General features: G+C 42.5%; 1 protein-coding gene across 2 annotated transcripts in view; it reads right to left on the reverse strand.

Moving 5' to 3' along the window:
- Positions 1 to 1,339: 1,339 nt before the first annotated feature.
- Positions 1,340 to 19,475, reverse strand: part of slc1a3a (solute carrier family 1 member 3a) — a 34,309-nt gene continuing 16,173 nt past the window's right edge. For both annotated transcript variants that reach the window (XM_088911735.1, XM_088911734.1), the window contains exons 4-10: positions 17,090 to 17,294; positions 13,709 to 13,751; positions 10,818 to 11,089; positions 9,269 to 9,502; positions 8,595 to 8,789; positions 7,105 to 7,239; positions 1,340 to 4,022 (exon numbers count right to left, since the gene is read on the reverse strand). In XM_088911735.1, the coding sequence (XP_088767861.1) occupies positions 3,812 to 4,022; positions 7,105 to 7,239; positions 8,595 to 8,789; positions 9,269 to 9,502; positions 10,818 to 11,089; positions 13,709 to 13,751; positions 17,090 to 17,294 (1,295 nt within the window). In that variant the 3' untranslated portion in view covers positions 1,340 to 3,811. The remainder of the gene's footprint in view (positions 4,023 to 7,104; positions 7,240 to 8,594; positions 8,790 to 9,268; positions 9,503 to 10,817; positions 11,090 to 13,708; positions 13,752 to 17,089; positions 17,295 to 19,475) is intronic.

Here is a 19,475-nt window from a genome sequence, read left to right on the forward strand (position 1 = left end):
GCAAGTCTTTTGGAGGAAAGCACGTGACCCTGCCTGTGAGGATCTTCAGTAGGGAACTGTTGAAACCACCAGTTTAAACAAAAGCAGTAAACAATGGGCAGGCAGTTAGAACTGTAACAGCCCAAAAGCGTGTATCATTAATCATGGATTATTAACTGGACAGCAGATTTTCAGCTTTTTCCAAATGAGGATGTAATTTAAAAAAAGTCTGCATATATTTTTAAGTGAAATATAGATATCTTGTTTCCTTGGAAACAAAACCTGCATGATTATAAATAGTGATGTAATAAATGTTTTATATAGCATAACTGGCTTTTTAAATATTTTTGTTCTTTATCTTAGTGTGCAGTGAACTTTTCAAAGTTCCAGTTTTCTGCGCAAAGACAAAGGAAAGATTCTTCTTGCTATCGCCTAGTAGCATATCACTTCATTTGGATTGGCTTTGAATCATTTTTTCTCAATTGAAATACTAATTAAAGTATGTCATTCCAATGATGCACAATACAGTTTTCAAATACTGTACTTATTTTGTATTTGACTGTCCACCTTAAATTATATGAGAATGTCATGAGGCATGAATAAAGGGCTCCAGTGCTTGAGCTATGTATCGTATTTGACGATGGTGCTATCACAGTGGCTTGTATCTTAGTGTTCCCACAGTGCAAAGACATGAAGGGAAGTCTATTAGTCTGGGCATCATTTTCTGCCACATGTGAGTGCCCCATGATAAACTGGCATCCTGTCCAGGCTGTATCCTGCCACTGTCTGCCAGCTTCCCCACAACCTGTATTCAAAAATGTATGAGTGATGATGATTATGATGATGTTATTATTATTGTTGTTGTTGTTGTTGTTAACTTTATTTTATTCACAACACACTGCCTTATTTCTTCATAAAAAAAGACAAGCAAAACAAAAAGGTCAGGCTGGATGGAGGTGAGAAAGGGTAGGTGATGTGATGAAGGAACAATGGCCCAAAATGGTGCACAAAGAGTTGTAGAGGTCTGGAACAGGCTACCCTGTCATGATGTCAAAGCCAGACTCCTGGCTCCTGTCAAGGCAGGGCTGGCTGGATGAGATCTTCCAATCAGTGAGCTACAGGCAATGGACAAACTAGTTGTGCCCATGGCCTTCTTGTTTGTAACCTTTCTTATTCGTGTTTTTGCACCCGGGGAATAATGGAATCCAGTGACTTGCTGGTTCCTGTGTGTGTGTGGGGTGGTTGCTCTTGATTTGCTCTTGATGTAAATGGAACACAGCACAGCAGAAAGCAAATTTGAACCCTTACAACAAGAAAAACAGAAGAGGATCTTGAAGAAGGGAGCACAGTCATCTCAATATTTTCATTTTGAGATTTTATTTAAAACTATATTTACTGGAGACAAATCTACCTTTATGTTTTATTTATTTTTGTATATCAAATCGCACGTGTGCTGCATTAACATACAGACCCAATTGCAAATGCCAAGCAAAAAAAAACCCAAAAACATTAAAATGAAAAAAAATCACAGTTTCCATTAGAGTTAGTTCTTATACAATCATAACACATTGTGCTACAATTTGTGTGTGTCAGACAGTGTTGGATGGACGGACTGTCCAGTTATCAATATAAAGACCACGTCTTTGCAGCAACTGTACAGCGTAGTTTCCACATGTAAACCATTATTCCAAGTTCTCTACAGTTAATGTACACATGTATCTACACAATTCTCTATATAAAAATTTTGAAACACATTTCTACATTCTACAATGTCTGTTAGCAAAATAAAAATTTGTCATTAAAGGACATCTATGTATTTTTTTTAAATTGTAGCCACAGATATTAGAAGGCACAGTTTACCTATCCTACTATAGGAGAAAAAAAACAACCTGGCAACTGTTAAAAGAACAAAAGATCAAATATTAGTTAAATCAATATTCTTCATATAAATCAAGTGAGCGCCTGTGCTTTTTAGCACTGAAGTGGCTTCTGTCAAAGCACAGTGCCAAAACTCTGTAGGTAAATTGTAGCCTTCTTTTGTAACAATAACAGCAAAATAAAATTAAAATAAAAACAAATGCATCATTTTCAAACCTGACAATAAAACTTTTAAAAATGTATAAAGGAAACTTTATTTTATAAAGCTTACCCAGATATAGAGTTCGGCTCAGTGCCTAATCCTTTCTGTGTCTGGTGACTGTTGTCTAGGGTACCACTTGGAGCCAGGATTTCACATTTAGCTTAATAACCTTCCCAATGCCTGCATGGACTTTTAAATTCATTACTATTTGCACCCCATATCTCCCAAAAAACAATAAATGTACATTTTTATTGCTCAGACCCTAAAGAGAGATTCGGGGCAATGCCTGGCCCCACTGCTGGGCATACTCTTAACCCCTAGGATATCAGGTACAGTCACCTGCACTCACTTTTGTCCCAACACATCACCCCCAAACTCACCACTCTGCATTGGTGGCCAGTGAGGTTTTGAATCGGTAAGGTTGGAAAGTAATTGAAGAATACCTTCCTACTAGCAGCACCCACATCGGATTCCACATATTTCAAAACTGTTCCGAATCAATCACAAAATGCAGATTTTGTTGGTTGCGCCAAAAACTGTTACTGAAACTCTAGGAGTCCTTTCAGTCTAAACCGAAATGCCCGAGGTGTGTGTCATTAGAGTTTGTGTATCAGGTATGTATTGTAACTGCACACTACCAAACCCTGTTACTAATCCTGTGCAAAAGAAGGGACCTGTAAAATAAATCCGTACGGTACTGATTGGACTCAGTCGCTTTGAAAAGGAAAGAAAAAAAAATAACGTAACCGCTAAACAAAATTCAGTTGAGAGTGAAATGTTTTCAGCACTCTGGCTGGGCATTAACGCTGTGTATGAGATGAAAACGATTTTGAGATACGCCAACCGGTCCGCCCCAGGCTTCTGCGAGGGTCAGGGCTAATGTTAGGCAAGAAAGGCGCACAAAGCACGAGGCTCACAGCCGGCCAACCTGTACTGGCCGCAGACCTGCAGTGTGTCGCGGTAGGCAGATACCGTGAACACGACACGGCTGAGCCCGTATCCCCACGGGTGCCCTTTTCTTTTTTCAGAACACAAACTCTGAGGCAAAGATTAGAATAAGTGACGAAGCGAACCCCTGCAAACCCTCACCCCCCACACTTCACGCTTTTCAACTTCCCCCTAATTAAAATTCCTTCCTTTAAAAAAAAATAGCCAACTCCTCTCATATTCGCAGATTGGACAAATTGGGCACTTTCACACTGGAACGTGTTTACCTCTGAAAATAAAAAAATGCCATTTAAACCTTAACGCTTAAAAAGATGCAGCTGGCAAACTAAAAAAGAAGAAAAAGTCAATAAAGAAGCCCCTCCCTTCCCCCCATCCCACAGAAACTAGTAAATGTAGCAAATTTAGCATTAAACTACAAGGCTCTCGGTATCTATTGACAATGGACGCTCGGCTGTACAAAACCATTAATGGCCTATCACAGCAAAAGCAAATAGAAAAATGGTCAGGATTGTACCCAATTCCTTCTCTTTTTTAATGTATACATGGTGCAAGTTTTTCATCCCACGTACGCCTACAGTATATGTGTGAGCCAGAATTCCATGCCTTTATCATAAATGTTATCTTATTTTTTTTAACCAAGAGTAAGACTGAGCGAATTTTTAAAAAACGAGAACAGCAACAGCACGAAACAAATGAATGCGGTGGTTGGGAAACTCTCGACACCCGCAATGTATATTTTGTTGTTGTTGTTTTAAAGAAAAATGCCCCCTTTCCCCAAGAAAGACCCGGGAACGCGTGTGAACACTACATCTTGGTTTCGCTGTCCAGAGGTTTCTCGTTCTCGTACTCGTTTTCCTGGGATATGAGCTGGTAGGGCTTCTTCAGCTCTTTCTCCTCCACCACCGAGTTGCCCATCTCGGCATCTTTCGACTGCAGCTCATGCCTGGACAGGTACTCCACGATGCCCGCCCCGATAGAGTCGCCCAGGACGTTGGTAGTGGTGCGCAGACGGTCCCTGTGGGTTATAAGGACACGGAGTGGGTGAGGTTGAGCGCAATGGCACCGAACTAACTGAACAAGTCACTTCTGGAAAACAGAGCTACTCCACTGTGCGGCGTGGGGCTATCTTTCAGCCTGTCACACAAGCACATCATCCATAGAGTCCCGCCGAGACATACAGTATAAAAGAAAGGGTAAAAGAGGCTTTTGAGCTCGTCTGCTGTGCTTTTTTTTCCCGAGCACGGCTTCATTCCAAAAGCGAACAGTGACTTGGAGGCGCTGCAGGTGATCGTTCAGAGAGACGTCCAGAAACGAGAAGATGAGACTTATTTTTAAGCTACAGCAAGTGAACAAACGTTCCTACTTTTATTCATATTTTTTTGTATAAGAATCTGTTAAAGCAACAACATTAACATTTTTCTTCCAGCTAAACTGCAGTTCAAGCAGACGCAGTCATGTCTCGTCTGAACGTGGCGCAACTTGTTTGCTTTACCAAATGGAAAATGTTACTTTAAAAGACAACATTTTACCCATGTCATCGTAATGTACTAGCGTGCACTCAAGGAGCCTACTCTGAGCAGAAAACCGAGACAGGTCTTCTGTCTGCAGCTATTCTACAGGGGCGCCTGCGGGAAGGACAAGCAATTAATGGCTGGAGAGAGAGAGCAGTGATACAAGAGCGCAGAAGAGACGCTTTTAAAGTAACACTTCCGATTACTACTCTCCAGGGCACCAATCGCTAGGAGCAAAGAGTTTTCACCTGCAAATGAAAAACAAACACTGGCGCGATCCATCGTGTTCGATAAGCAACAAATCATGGAAAAAAAAACACATATTACTGGAGGAAACTCCGAATCCTCCCATCCCTGTGGTTTTCTTTATTTTCAGTACCATAGTTAAGCAGAGCTGAGGACAGTTTCTCTATTCCTCCAGAGAGACCTTCCCTGTTCGCGCCTATCATTTGACATCCTTCTTGTACTTCCAGGAAAATGGAGTTTTTTTTTTTGTTCCCCATTGACAAGTTCTCAAATGAGTTTTGATGGGGCTAATGGACTCCTCTTCCCTCAAGATCTCAGCTTAAGAAATGCCTTTCTGGCCCCCAGCTGGAGGGTAAAACACCTTTAAACCCCCCTTTACCTGGCAGATCACGGTTCCCACTGCGCTTACACAAGGAACCTTTTGTAGGCTTTTGAAAAGGCTCCATCTCCTTAAAGGGCAGCCCCCCCCCTCCTCATGCTTTCCCCAGTGAGAGAATTACAAAGACACACACGAGATGGGAACTGTAGACCTGTGGGTGCAGTTCTGCCACAGGAGACCAGGATTTGATTACACTGGATGTGTTTATCCATCACTTTACACCGGTGGTTGAAAGGTCCCAATCTCCTCATCGGCTATAAAACTAATTCCTAGTCGTTAAGAACTGGGATATTCCCAGTTTCCCCACTGACCATCTCTGTTGAACTCTATATTTCATATCTAACAGGTGTATTGGTATTCTGGTGTTTAAGATCCCCAATATTTATTAATCGAATATAGCCAAGTGTTTAATTTATTGATGGCAAAAGTGTCTTCCCATTCATATGTAATTAATATATAATTTTTTTTAACCAGAAATTGTGAATACTTATTTGTAGCTCTCCAGTGTTTCACCTCAGTTCACATTATAGTCCACTTTCTCCAGCTAAGCACTACTGAGAGTATCTTCTTCTTATCCATGTGTTCTATCCTAGTTAAAACAGAGCTAAGGGCTTTTCTAATTAGTTCGGGCTTTAATGTGGGAAGGGGGGGGGGGGGTATTTTAAAAATGAAATCAATTAGAGTTGGCCAACTAATTATTGTTCTGTGTTAATATCAAGTACAGGATGCACATCAGAAAAATATATAGAGCACGACTCTGGAGATGCTATGAAAGTGTGTCATTCAGGGTGTCTCAATGTGGGGTTTTACTAAAACTAGACTTTAACCTAAAAGCACAGTTCTAACGTCAAATCAAGAAGTCAATTATTTCATGGCCTTGAAGAATTCTTTGGTTAACAATTTGCAAGGCAGCTTCACAAAGCTCTGTGGAGTGTAAGCCAAGGTGGGAGTATAATGAAACCTTAAATTTGAAACCCAATTGACATTTCAGTAGAAATTAGTTTAATGATCTTCATTTAGTCCCTGGAGAAAAGTGCACACAGAAATAAACTTTATTCTTTCAAAAGCTGTCCTCAACAGTTTATTGCCCTTTTTTTCGGCATTCTCATTTTGGAAGATGTCGGATTGCGTTACGAAAATAAGAACAAAAGAAAGGTCACAAGCGAGAGGAGACCATTTACAGTAGTTACTGTTGGTAAATCAGCCGAAGACCTCATTTAGTCTTTTCTTGAGAGAAGTCAAAGTGTCGACTTGACCGAGGTTGTTCCACACTCCCACAACCCTTTGGGGAAGAAAGTGACTAAATAAGGAGCAACACTACCGTTTTAGAGATTCAGTTGTTAGACTTGCTCTTGCCTAAGCAATTATCTTCAGCACACTGGGCTTAAAACCACTGCACTACTGGAGCATGAAGTAAGATTTAAATCACCTCTTAAGGAAGTTGTTTCTTCAAGATTCAAGAACCAGGACGGAGCTCTCTCCCTGACATGCTCACGCTGAGCTTTTGCCACATCTGACTCACACTGGTGGCCAAGGCCTGTTCTTAGAGGGCTTTGGAGCAGCAGAATAACAGGGGGTACCCTAACTGCTTCAAACCTACCTAGGACAACTCTGGAATGGCAGTGGTGCCTCTTCCAGCCTGCTGAACAGAGCTGTTTGAGTGAATGAGCTAATGGAAGGTGCAGGGGTGCCTGTAATTGCACTTGGCTTTTTATATGTTACAACCATGTATGTTTGACTACTGAGTGTGCAAGTAAGTGAATCGCGTGGTCCAAGGGAGATAGGGTCCCACAATTCTACCCAATGCTCAGTCTGTCTGGGTGGAAAGCCAGGAGGCACAGTCTGTCTTGCCCTGGTAGACTGTAGACACAAGGTATCCTTGCCGATGTCCTGCCGTTTTCAGAAATCAAAACACGGCCTCAGGAAAACAGGACCAAGTCGCTTGCTGAGCAAGTACTCACAGGAACCAGTCCACTGCAATGATGAGTGTGATGTCATCGGTGGGCAGACCGACAGAGGTCAACACGATCACCATGGTTACAAGGCCAGCCTGGGGGATTCCTGCTGCTCCTATGCTGGCAGCTGTTGCCGTAATGCTGGAGAAAAAGAAAGCAGAATTGTTAGAAACACACACTGCCCTGTCAGACAGGTACACAAGCAAAGAGAATACCTTACGTTCTACAGCAGCATGTTCCCACCTGCGCCTGCTGAGGCTGCTCGGCATGCTGAAAGCCATGGAAACAGAGCAGCTTCACCTCCTTCGAGAGATCCACAGCAACGTAGCAAGAGCCCTGCCAGGGGTTTGTAATGACCCCTGACTCAGGGGTCAGAAGACCATTTAACATGCACACTATGCTGCCTAGTGCTTGTTAGCAACTAGGTAGCACTTCCATTAAAGAGTGCAGTACAGCTGGACGTAAAGTCCTTCACAAAATAAGGTTCAGAATTCAGCAGAAGGGCAGCTCGGTGGCACAGTGGTTAGCATTGCTGCCTCATACTGCTGGGGCCCTGGGTTCAATTCCTGGGATGCTGTCTGTGTATAACCTATACTAGTAGGTTAACTTGCTTCTGGGAAAACTGGCCCTGGTGTGAGTGTGTGTGTTTGTTTCTGTGTATGACCAGTGATGGACCTATCCCACCTTGTGCCCAGTGCTTACCAGGCCACAGTGAACCTGAATTGGATACGATTCAACAGAAATATATGAATAAATTCAGCATAATTCTGCTTCTTAAGTACTTTAAGTAAAATCTCTCAAATGACATTTATACAGAATCACAAGTCACTTTTGCTTTTTTTAAAAAAACATTACCATCTAAAAAACAACTTATGTCTGAGATCTTAAACATTTCTGAAACTATTTTAAATCACCAAATGTAATGACACAGACTAGCGAAACTCCCATTTGTGGTGTGCCTCATCATGATGTATTATCATCACACACCATGAAAGTGAAGTGAACAAAACAGGGCACACGGAACCACTGAACACTAAACTCTGGAATCACAGTGATTTGTTCATCTGCACTCATATGTGTTTCATTTCTACAAACCAGCAACCTGACACAGAAATATAAAAAACAAAAATCAGTATAGAAATATTATTCAATCTATTTACTTCTTTTAGCCTTTTAAACTACCTATAAAACCTACTGTCCCATTACACATCCTAAGGCTCTTTAACATGGGACTAACATCCGCATTAGTATCTGTGTGTAGTAATGCACAGTTATCAGTGCATTACTGAAATATATTTAAACATAAAGATCAACATATTATCACTTTCTATTGTGTAAATGCATTTAAAAATACTATTATCTGGCAATATTTTTTTAAAGTATTGGAATATACCCTGTACTTAAAATACGCTACTGGGACACTATTCTGTATGTCTCTCATCTCACTTGGTCTGTCCTGTTGGAGCCATTTAACAGCGGGACAGGAAGCTCGGTACCTGATGGTGATGATCTGGCCGAAGTTCAGCTCCATCCCGTTCACCTGAGCGATGAAAATGGCGGCCAGGGCCTCGTACAGCGCCGTGCCATCCATGTTGATGGTGGCGCCCACGGGCAGGACAAACCGGGTGATGCGTTTGTCCACGTTGTTGTTCTCCTCCAGGCACTTGAAGGTGATGGGCAGAGTCGCGGAGCTGAAGCAGACACAGGGAAAGGTGCGGCTGACCTGTGGCGCTCTGGACCACGGTATGAAGCGGAGGACCATGTGTACAAGCTCAGGCTCACACTACGCTACTGCTGTACTGAAGAACAGGAGGCACGTCTTTACACAAAGGGTGGTTTGAGTACGGAACAGGCTATCCTGCTATGCTGTTGAATCATTGCTTCATTGATGAGATCCTCAAATCAATTCGCTACTAGTAACAAAGTGACCTAGATGGATCACAAATCCTGTTTGGTGCACTTTAACACATCTGCTGGCATCAGCGCTCTCCGTAAGCACTCAAGAACAAACCTATTTGGCGTGTGTAAGAAAACTACGCTCAATGTTACAGCTAGCTCTGGAAGGCAGGCTACGATTCTGAAAAGACTCACTCTTAAGACAGGATTTTAGAATTGCAATTCTCTTTTCCTTGTCCAGTATGTCTTGCCAGGATGTTGTAGCTGTTCTTACCTGGACGATGTTCCCAGGGCTGTGATCAGGGCCTGCAGGAGCCCTCCGATGAACACAAACGGGTTTTTCCGCGTGACCACAAAGTACAAGGTAGGCAGCACAAACACGGCATGAATGAACAGGCCGATGATGACTGTTATTGTGTACATCCCCAGCTGTCCTCCCATCATGCTTATATCCTCCATCTCCACGATCTTGCCAGCGATCAGGAACAGGATACCAAGGGGAGCGTACCTAAGACAGGGAGAACAAAACACCTATGCTGAAGAGGTAACCTTTGAGACTGTAACATGCAATAAGTGGTAACACACATAGATCAGTGTCGATCTTTGATCAAACAAGAATTCCTCTAATTGTCTTCTTAGATCTAATATAAATGAATGATTAGTTCCTTCCATTGTGTAGTATAAGACACTGGATTAACCTGAATTTACTGTAGTCACTCTTGATCCTTAAATATCCTTAAATACCCCACGACTAAAGACTGAAAGTACTTTCACAGAAGGAAGGCTAATAGTACAGACAATCATCTGAAGAGGGAACTAAAAAAGTAAACATAAAACACAATCTCAAGACTATCAGTTCCTACACAAAGATTAACTCTAAATTCCAACACAGATAATTCCGTGCTAATCAGCGTGATGAAATATAACAGTGATCATATCCAGTGTTTAACTTCCTCTGCTCAGAAAAAGCCAGGGAAGACTACTATTGGAAGAAAGGAAGAGGTCAGTCTTGCAGAGTGCTTCTAGATGGAAGGCTGAAAAACTCTTTTAAATGTTTCTAATAAAATGACAGGAAAAGGAAAAACAATTCATCTTTCAATGATGGGGAGACGATTTCTGTAAAAGTTCAGTACACCTGTCTGTTCTGTCCTGTCTGGGGGAGGCTGGTAAGTATCCAGTAAAGGCAGTTGCCTGTTAAGTGCCAGGATGGTTTGGACATCATCAGTCAGCAATATTTAAGAGCCTGAGAAAGGTTGCTCAGTCACAAAGGTATCCAAGTCAGCGATGCAGCTGGCCACACCACCACTGTCGACACACCAGCTCTGAAGAATTACATCCACATACATTAAAACTCAAACAGGTCTATGTGTGTTACCATTTATTGCATATTACAGCTCTGTGTCAAAGACCAACTCAACTACAGCATCAAACCATGGTTTCTCCTATCAGAACAAAAATATATCTTTGTGTTTTTTTGTTTTAGAACTGCTGAGCAGTGCGATACATCATTTAATACTGGCTGCTTATATAAAGTACCAAATGGGCATGAAGCTGCTTGAGATGCTGTTGACAGCCTCTAGGGCAGTGCTTTCACTTGTGTAAATGAGAACATGGAAACTGTTACAGATGGGAGACGGCCATTTAGCCCACTGGGCCCTGTGGTGATTATTAGTTAATTGATCCCAGGATCTCATTCAGCCATGAGCTGAGGATCTGCTCTGCACAGTAACTAGCAGATCGACAGACAGCTCAGGACTCTGTGTCAGCTTGAGTGTTAAACTGCTGTGTAGACTACTGGCTTGGAGAGTGGCATGCAGCCTTACCACATGATGATGGCCACCAGCCTCATGATGGCCTCATTGAGGCAGTCAAAGAAATCCCGGAGAGCCTGGCCCTTCTCCTTCATGTTGCCGATGATGAGGCCGAAGCACATGGAGAACACCACCAGGCCCAGGGCGTTCACCCCGTTGACTGAGCCAGGGATGGGGATGATCTCCTCCTTCTGGATCTCCTGGGAGGAGTTCGTCAGGTTGAGGACAGTCTCGTTCACCACCACCATCACAGTGATCATCCGCTTGCCGTACTGCGTCTTGAACTAGAATGGAAAAACACAGATAATCATCCGGCCAGTGCTCGGAACACAATTGGCACTGTTTGGATTCTCTCTCGAAGAGTCCTTCAGCTCAATCTCTTTGCAAAGCCCCTGTGCGAGTTGCGTGGGATACAAAGTCTAAGAAAAGAGAAGACTGCATTGACTAGTCTTGGATGTTCAGTCTTTTCAGATCATTAGCGATTGTCTACACAGTATGTATTCCAGGTTTAGTCAATGCCAGTGGTGCATTTACAAGTCTGGGCTTCAGCTGAGCTAATCAAAAATGTCTCCTTAACTTGTTATCCCCTACCCTTCTAAAACACCCACCGTAGTAGGGCGTGGCAAAAAAAAAAGATCAAACTTTAACAAGCCAGAGATGTTTAGTGAACTGTGACAGATATCCTGACTGAACCATCATTTTCCTGAACGTCTTTGCTGTGCAAGCACACAGCTTTGTTGGCTGAGACCTACTGTAAGTGTTGTGGATTTGGCTTCACCTTTTTCTATCCCATACGTAGGTTTATATGAAGATGAAATAACTTACCCATGACTTAACCTCCTTTATTACCACACTTTCATGTGCTTTTATATTAATTTACATTTATTTTGTGAGCTATACTGAAGTGAGTCATGCCCTGAAATCACGAAGACTGTCCATATAATCTACGCATCTTCCCCCTCTTGATAATATCCATCTGTGCCAGTCTGTCCGAGACAAAATCTTATGCTCTTTGTATACTTCTACGCTTTTCTGAAGAAGGCAGCGATCAAAGTTCCTTTGTCATTCGTAAAATTAAAAATGAGGGTTGACAGAGATGGGCAGGTTGGTGGCACAGTGGTTAGCATTGCTGCCTCGCAGGGTTGGGGCACTGTTTTCAATTCCTGGGGGGCCATCTGTGTGGAGTCTGTATGTTCACCCATTGTTCGTTTAGATTTCCTCCGATTTCCACAGTCCAGGGACATGCTGGGAGGTTAATAGTCTTCTGGGAAAACTGGCCCTGGTGTGAATGTGTGTGTGTTTGTTTTGTGTCTGTGTCTGCATGCCCTGCAATGGACTGGCTTCTAGTCCAGCATGTACCCAGCCTTGCTCCCACTGCTTGCTAGGATAAGCTCTGGCTCCTGTACTGGTTAAATACGTAAAGCGATTAGTAAATGGATGATGAGTTGAGAGAGGTGGAGTGAGTGTTACTGTGAGAGAAAACAGATCTTGCAAAAAACACGGTGCCTTTCTTTACAAGGAGGAAAAACATCTCCTCTCTGAAGACAGCAGGCAAGCGTCTCGCTCTATTGTTCTCGGTCAGTCCCAGCGGACCCATGAGTCCATGACGGCGCTTGGAACGCAGCTCCAAGGCCAGCAGTGTCCCCTGCAGTCAGTGTCCTGTCCCAGCTGCCCTTCCTTGTCCGGCCTCAGCGGGCCGCCTCTCAAACTGGCCTGTTTCCGGACCCTCCCGCATGCTACAAGCCCATTGCTCTGCTGCCAGTTCAGAAAGCCAAATATGGCCACCAACCGGCATGTTACAACCTCTTCCATTTAAAATGCAAGACAAGAATGATACCAATCCCTCCCTGCTGCTGCATACGTCTCTGAATATCTATTAGCACACTGATTCGTGTTAAAAGCCTCCTCTTTATTACCAGACCGCCCAGTATTTTATGATGTTATTGATATCTTCTCCCTTTCCTTGAATACAAAACACATCTCCTTTGAAGGGATTCTGATCCACCATCTCATGAAAACATATTGTGACATATTTGGCACCATTCTTACGAATCCTTTTCAAACTCTTTAAACAAAAGCAAGTTGTCTTCTCTTGCAGAGAAATAAAAACGTTTTGTTCTTCAGCAGAAACCGGTAAGTTAATACTTTTTAGGGGTGATAGATCATTTCCTGCACAAGAAACAATTGTTGCTCATCAGGAACACCAAAGAAAAAATTCCTAAGGGACAAAATTTTTCTTTAAAAACCTTAAGCTCAGTCATTTATCTTAACTCTGGTCACCTACAGTATATATTCAGCCCTTTGGATATCTACTGTACATGTTTCAGATCATACATCTTTATTCTGTTTTCACAGTTTCTCATTTAGCTGTACAAAATCCAGAACTAAGTCAGAGAACCAGTATCAAACAGATGTTACAGGGCAGCCCTGAGCAGCTTAGCAGACATAGACTACAATCTACAAACATGTTTCCAAGTTGGGATGTGTCACCTGCCAACTGAGCCCAGTTTTTCAAGATTAAGGAGATTAATGAAAATACGCTTGTCTCAATTCTAACTGGGAGAACTGGAAACTGCACGAAAGGTGAGATTTGCATTATGGCAACTAATGTCTGTTGGCAAGCAACATCCATCTGGGGCACCATTGTCACAGCCAGCCAAGTCTGTGTTTTTTAAAGTGGCACTGAGAAGCCAATTTCCTTCAGGTCAGAGAAAAAGCTACTAATGCAATTTTCTGAAGAGCTGTTCTGAGGCCTGTCCAAACTTTGACCAGCACAAGGCTTAGAACACCTGCCTCCTTCAAACCATGATAAAAGGCTAGATGTCAAATGCCATATTATTTAATAAAAGGTCTGATAGTGCATTGATCCACACTACACATAAAGGTATAAGACAGTAACCTACCTGTTGTGTGCAGGCTTGTACCAGGTTGGGGGGAAACATGTTTCTGCAGAAAAAAAAAGAAAAGACTCATTGCAGAATAAATTAAATTAAAATATTATGTGAAGGAATTACATTCACTGTAGAAGAAAATTCCAACAATCCCCAGAGACAAATATTGCTTTGCAGTTTGGTTAGAACCTCTGTTTGTATAAAAATATTAAAATGCAAGATAGTGTGCAGATCTCAGCATAAGAGAGTGTATCAAAGTAAAAATCTTCATGACTTTTCCTGACAGAGTTACAAGGATTGCACAGAGCAAAGAAGCTCTTCATCCAGGTCAAGGGTCTGTTTTTCTGCAATTGTAGTTTTGATGTGTACATTTATTTCCGTGGTGGTTAGGGTAAGGGGCTATACAATGTATGAGAACAACTTGTCAACAAAATTGAAGTATGCTGACATTCCTGTTGTTGTATTCAATGGGACATCATTCTTAATCTAATCTAAAATAACATAACATTTCTAACACATTACAAAACATATTGCACACAAGTGGATTGTAAAGGTCAAAAATTGTGTTTATCCTTGCCATTTGTATTGACAGCTTTAATGGATAGTAGAACGAAGGAATGTTTGTATCTGTTAGACTTACATTTGGGAACCCCTTAAACGTTTGCCAGGAGGAAGAAGTTGATATTCAGAATTGAGGATGTGGGAAGGATCTAATATAATTTTTCTGCCTGTTTGATTATGGCTTTTTCAAAGATTGTTTGCAGGGAGGGGTGCCGTTTCACTCCCAAGACCTTCAAAGCTGTTTGGATGAGACAGGTAATTTGGCATCTTAATTGAACTGATAAATTACCAAACCACACTGTTATACCATATCTGATAATGCTCTCGATTACAGTTTGGTAATCTGAGGCCCTTTCTACCAAAAAAACATTTTTATGTGCTTAATTGTCTTTTTTGTGCATTAAAGTCTCTTTTAGAATATCCAGCATACTTTGTCGTTTACTGCTTACAAAAACAGGCTCCTTATGAACTGCAAATTCTTGGGAAACTACAGTAGCACTTTGTGGTGTGAACCAAACCATTTCAGACCAGCTAGTCCCACTACCCTAGGGAGCTTCGCAAACACTCTCACAGACCAAAGAGCGGAGTTTGGACTGGAAATAATGGGCTCTTAGTCCAAGATTAAATGTCCCCACTTTGGCCAAGAGCTCCTGTTTGGACCATATCCAGTCAGGAACCTTTTCCAAATACCATTCTGAACATGGCAATTAGTGGCCAATTAAGACTTGTTAACCTGGGAAGCTTGGTGGGAGTTGTAGGGTGGGGTGGAGTTCGTACACAGCCACACTCCTCAGTGTTTCTCCCTTCATCCCTCCAGCAGTGAGGTTCCCCATGAGACCCAGAAGAAAAATCCTGGACTCCTCAGACCTGTGCCGATCTCAGGATGGCGTGATAAAGTCACACTTCATCATCGCTGTGTCATTACCCACGGTCAGAAATAATTAAATGACTCATCTTTCTGTGTCTCTGCATACATGGATCTTTGTTTACGTCCAGAATTTTTGTTTGTGTCCAGAAGAAGAAGAACTGGACATTGGTCCAGTTAAATAAGTAATAAATTATATATTATAGAGCTCATCGTGGATTACAAAGTGGAATCTCATGTATGTTTTAAAACATCCTGTACAATTATGTTACTTTTTAATTCATGCTTTTTGAATCTCGAGTTAAAGGTAAAAAAGAGATTGAAAATCAGCAAATTTTGTAAATCATACATCCTAATCTTGATACTCAGGCAACTGCTTGAAGTTTTTATGACAAGGCAAAACCACTACTTATGGCTCTGTTTCCTCAATCGTTCACTTTCAGTTGTGCCGGAGGACCAATTTCTGAAAAATCATGATCCTTAATATTTTTACCCTTTACCTCTGCTCACGGGCTGCATGTTGGTGAAATGGTTTAGGTGGAAAATATGTTGCGTACGTTTTGAAAGCTTTAGGGTATTTAGCACCTTAATATGATCAATAGAGGGTTTCCAAACTCTGACACTCCTGGGCTGTCACTCTCTGGGTCTGATTGGAACTCTTAATTAACAGATCAACTTATCATTGATATGCAACAAGTCATTCACAGGTAATACATATTTAAATACACATGTGATTCAAGGGATAATACAAGTAAGACATGCTGGTGTTTCTGAGGCTTGGGAAGGAGTTTTAGAACTGTCCAATTACATGAATAACTGCAGCAATTAATTAAACAAGCAGAACAAAAAACAGTCTGGATGTTCTTGTAGGGCTCTGGGAACTGTTAGTAATCCCTTCCAATCAGCCCTTTCCCCTGTATTATTGAATATTGCATAATGAGTATTTTAAATGCATTTTACAGTCAACCATGCTCAACTCCTAATGTATGAGCCAAAGAAGCAAACTTGTGAGAGACCATCCTGGACAACCAAAACTGTAAACTGCATCCATTCAAAGCTGTTCTTAGATATGGCTATCTTCCCTAATGTCTTGACAGTCACTTGTAAAGGCTGCTTTTAAAGCCTTAAAAGGATGTTTAAATTACCAGTCAGATTTAATTTACCCAGTTTGGTCTTCCAGAATGTGCCTTTTCACATTGGTATGGTTCACATTTCTGTCTTGCCTCTCTTATAGCAAACATACTGACCTTTGCTTGCTCAAGGACAGTGACCAGAGCCACATCTAATTAACCTCTTGGCACTGCTGGTGCTCAGCAGGCCTTCAATAGCTCAATAACATTGTCCCCGTATTGTTACTAATCCATGGCTCGCATGTGATAACACATCATGTCCACAAATGCCAGGTTACAGCACAAGTCATGTACTCCTCTTGAAAACAGAGCCTGGGTTCACAAGCCTTTGCAAGCTTCAATGCTGATTCCACCAGCAAAGCAACCACACAGATTGAAAGACTGACTACACAAAAGCTGTCCTCAAGCTTTGCCCTCCTGGTTCTCCTAGTGAATTTGCTCAACAAGACCTTCCCTGCAAGGGCTAGTGTATTCTCCAGATGACAACCCAAACCAACCCAGTGTCCGAACCCACTGGAAACTATGCACACCAACTATACTCCTGTGATCAAAATGTGAATAATAAAAACTCAAAAAAAATTTCAAACTGGTTCTGCCCTCAAACTTTTTTTTTTGGTTGAAATCACTTAGCAAGACATCACCTTCTGGTTTTCACTTTATTTAACTTTCTCCCTCAAAATGTTGTTACTCATTTGAAATCGACGTTGCTAATGGAGAAAAGTATTAAACCAACCGAGACTTCAGCTCCATCGGAGTGCAGGCTGGAGGACAGTGGCGTCCTTCAGAACCCAGCCTGGGAAGCCTGGCGTTACGGACATGTGGCTCCCGGGTCAGTACCTGATGAGGTCCAGGAAGGCATCTGCAGGGCTGATCTGCTCAATCTTCTGCTGCTTGGTGAACTCGTCCTTGGAGCCCCGCCCCGGGTGGATGATGAGGACCATGATGATCCCGATGAAGACGGCGATGATCGTGGTGGTCATGTAGTACACCACAGCCCGCATGCCCATTTTCCCAGAGGCTTTGCTGTCCAGGGCTGCCATTCCTGACCACAGAGGGACATGCACCTTGTCACTGAATTAGGACTGCAAAAAAAAGGTTTTTGTGTACCCACTGACCTTACCAAAAACTGACCACATCACAGACAAGAATCTTACCCATTTACCCCCTGAATGATTCCAACAAGGTACAGTTGCAATCTGTCTTTCTGGGATGACCTAAGATTGGGTATCAATCATTTCACTGTTTTATTATGTCATAGAATGGCAAATCACTACAGGTACAACAGAACAGAGGTTCCCAGTACTGGTCCTGAAGGCCAACACAGCAAACTGAAGCCTTAAAGGAACTAAGAAGCTGCTTTATTGAAATATTTGCAAGGGTTTTTTTTCGCTCAAAGGTTTGAGACTTTATTTCACTTTTGCGATAGTTAAAAGGCATCCTCCTACATGATTAACAGTTCAAATTAATCCAATTATTAAGTCGATTTAAAGTTGAACTGTGTAACTGAGAGCTCGTCTGCAACATAAACCAGCAGGTGTTTGGGCTTGCAGTCCAGGACCAGGACTGGGATTTCTGAAGAACACTACCAAGTGCAATGAGTGTGATGAGGACCATTGAAGATTGTTACTGGCAGACTATGCCAAAATGATTAACCTTGTTGATGCGACAACAGGATGGAAGTAAGTCTACGATCCACGGAGATTTGTCAAATAATACATCATAACAAAAATGAAGAGATCTATGAGCTTTCCGGGGACTCAAGAGGAGATGTGGCTTGAGGAAAGGTCTAGTTTACAAATCTTCAGTTTCTAAAAATGGGTGATAAATCAATATGGCGAAATACATTATCCTTTTAAATCGTGAGCGTCACACTGATGAAGAGTTAGAAAAGAACCCCCATCGCAAGGAAAAGCGCCTCTGACAATGACCTAAATTGAGAAGCAATAAAGTTAGCTCTGTATTTCCAAGGTGTCGCTGGCCATTATGGGGGCATTATCCCCATTCACATCGCTCCAGCAAAGCGCTCATTGTCCGGGCGGGATGTATGTGCTCCTTTAATCCCGCGCTGATCTCACAGCGCCGATGCCAGCCGTGCCCGCTCCGCGTTCCTCCCGCCTGCCCCCAATGGGCCTGGGAAACTTGTCGCGCTGCCATCCTCCACAACAAGATCGCTCCCCCGTCGCCGTGGCAACAGCAAGCGAAGCGCTGGCCATCCCTCCCGGAGACTAAAGACATTACGTTTCAGGGGGGAGGAGGGGGCAGCCTTTTAAAAAAAAAACAAGATGAAAAAAATATCCGACCCAGCCCCCCCCCCCATCCACTCTACTCTGCAACACCACCGCCTCCCCCTGCCTTTTTTCCTCCTAAACGATTGAAAAACCAGTCACACTGCGCCCAAAATAAAGCTATAACAAACCTTTTTTTGGAGAGCTTTCAGGGCAGAGGTCGACCATTACATCAATGTTTATCGGACAAAGGTGCTATAGACAGAAAACGTTTGGTTCTCTCTGTGAAGGAGGGGTTTGCGGCGCGGCACCCTGGCCCAAGTTTCTGCCATTCAAGAGCAGAACTAAAGAGCCCGTATAGTCCTTCAGCATAACAACTAAACTGCACCACTGACACAATACGAAGGCATTTAAGGAAAATAACGCTAACTTATTACCCTTGTCAGACATGCTTGAAATCATCTCAAGTTCCTCTATAACTATTTGAAAGCTACTGATTTTGAAAACATAAGCTTTCATGCATGTTGCAGATACTTTTTTCCTACGTGCAGAAAATTACCTGCAGCATGCAGAACACATGACAACAAGTCATGGGAAAGAAAAGGCACTAGGATTGGCGTATCCTAGCCCGCAAAGACACATTTTTCAAATGTTGTGTTTTAAATGAGTACGTAACTTTGAAAACCAGATCTACGACTGTCAGAAAGCGGCTTGTTGTCTGTGACACACATCCCCACGATGACACTGGAAGACTCACCGTGGAGTTTAATTAATTCACACTGATGTAGGCCACCTGGTGTGCTGCCTGCAGTGCCATTTTTTCCATCAGGTTAATACGATCTCTCAGAGGTGGCCTGCTACGCATCCTGGCACACACACATCTGTGTGGACACTTTGAGGATCGGATTTGAACATCCTTCCGATTCTGCTGAACGCGTGCTCATGCACTCTGACCTTACCGTAACAGAAGTGCAGCTTTTGGAGTCTGTGAATTAAAC

This window comes from Atractosteus spatula, chromosome 3 (genome assembly GCF_055471065.1).
Source record: "Atractosteus spatula isolate fAtrSpa1 chromosome 3, fAtrSpa1.hap1, whole genome shotgun sequence".
In the NCBI taxonomy this organism is placed as follows: domain Eukaryota; kingdom Metazoa; phylum Chordata; class Actinopteri; order Semionotiformes; family Lepisosteidae; genus Atractosteus; species Atractosteus spatula.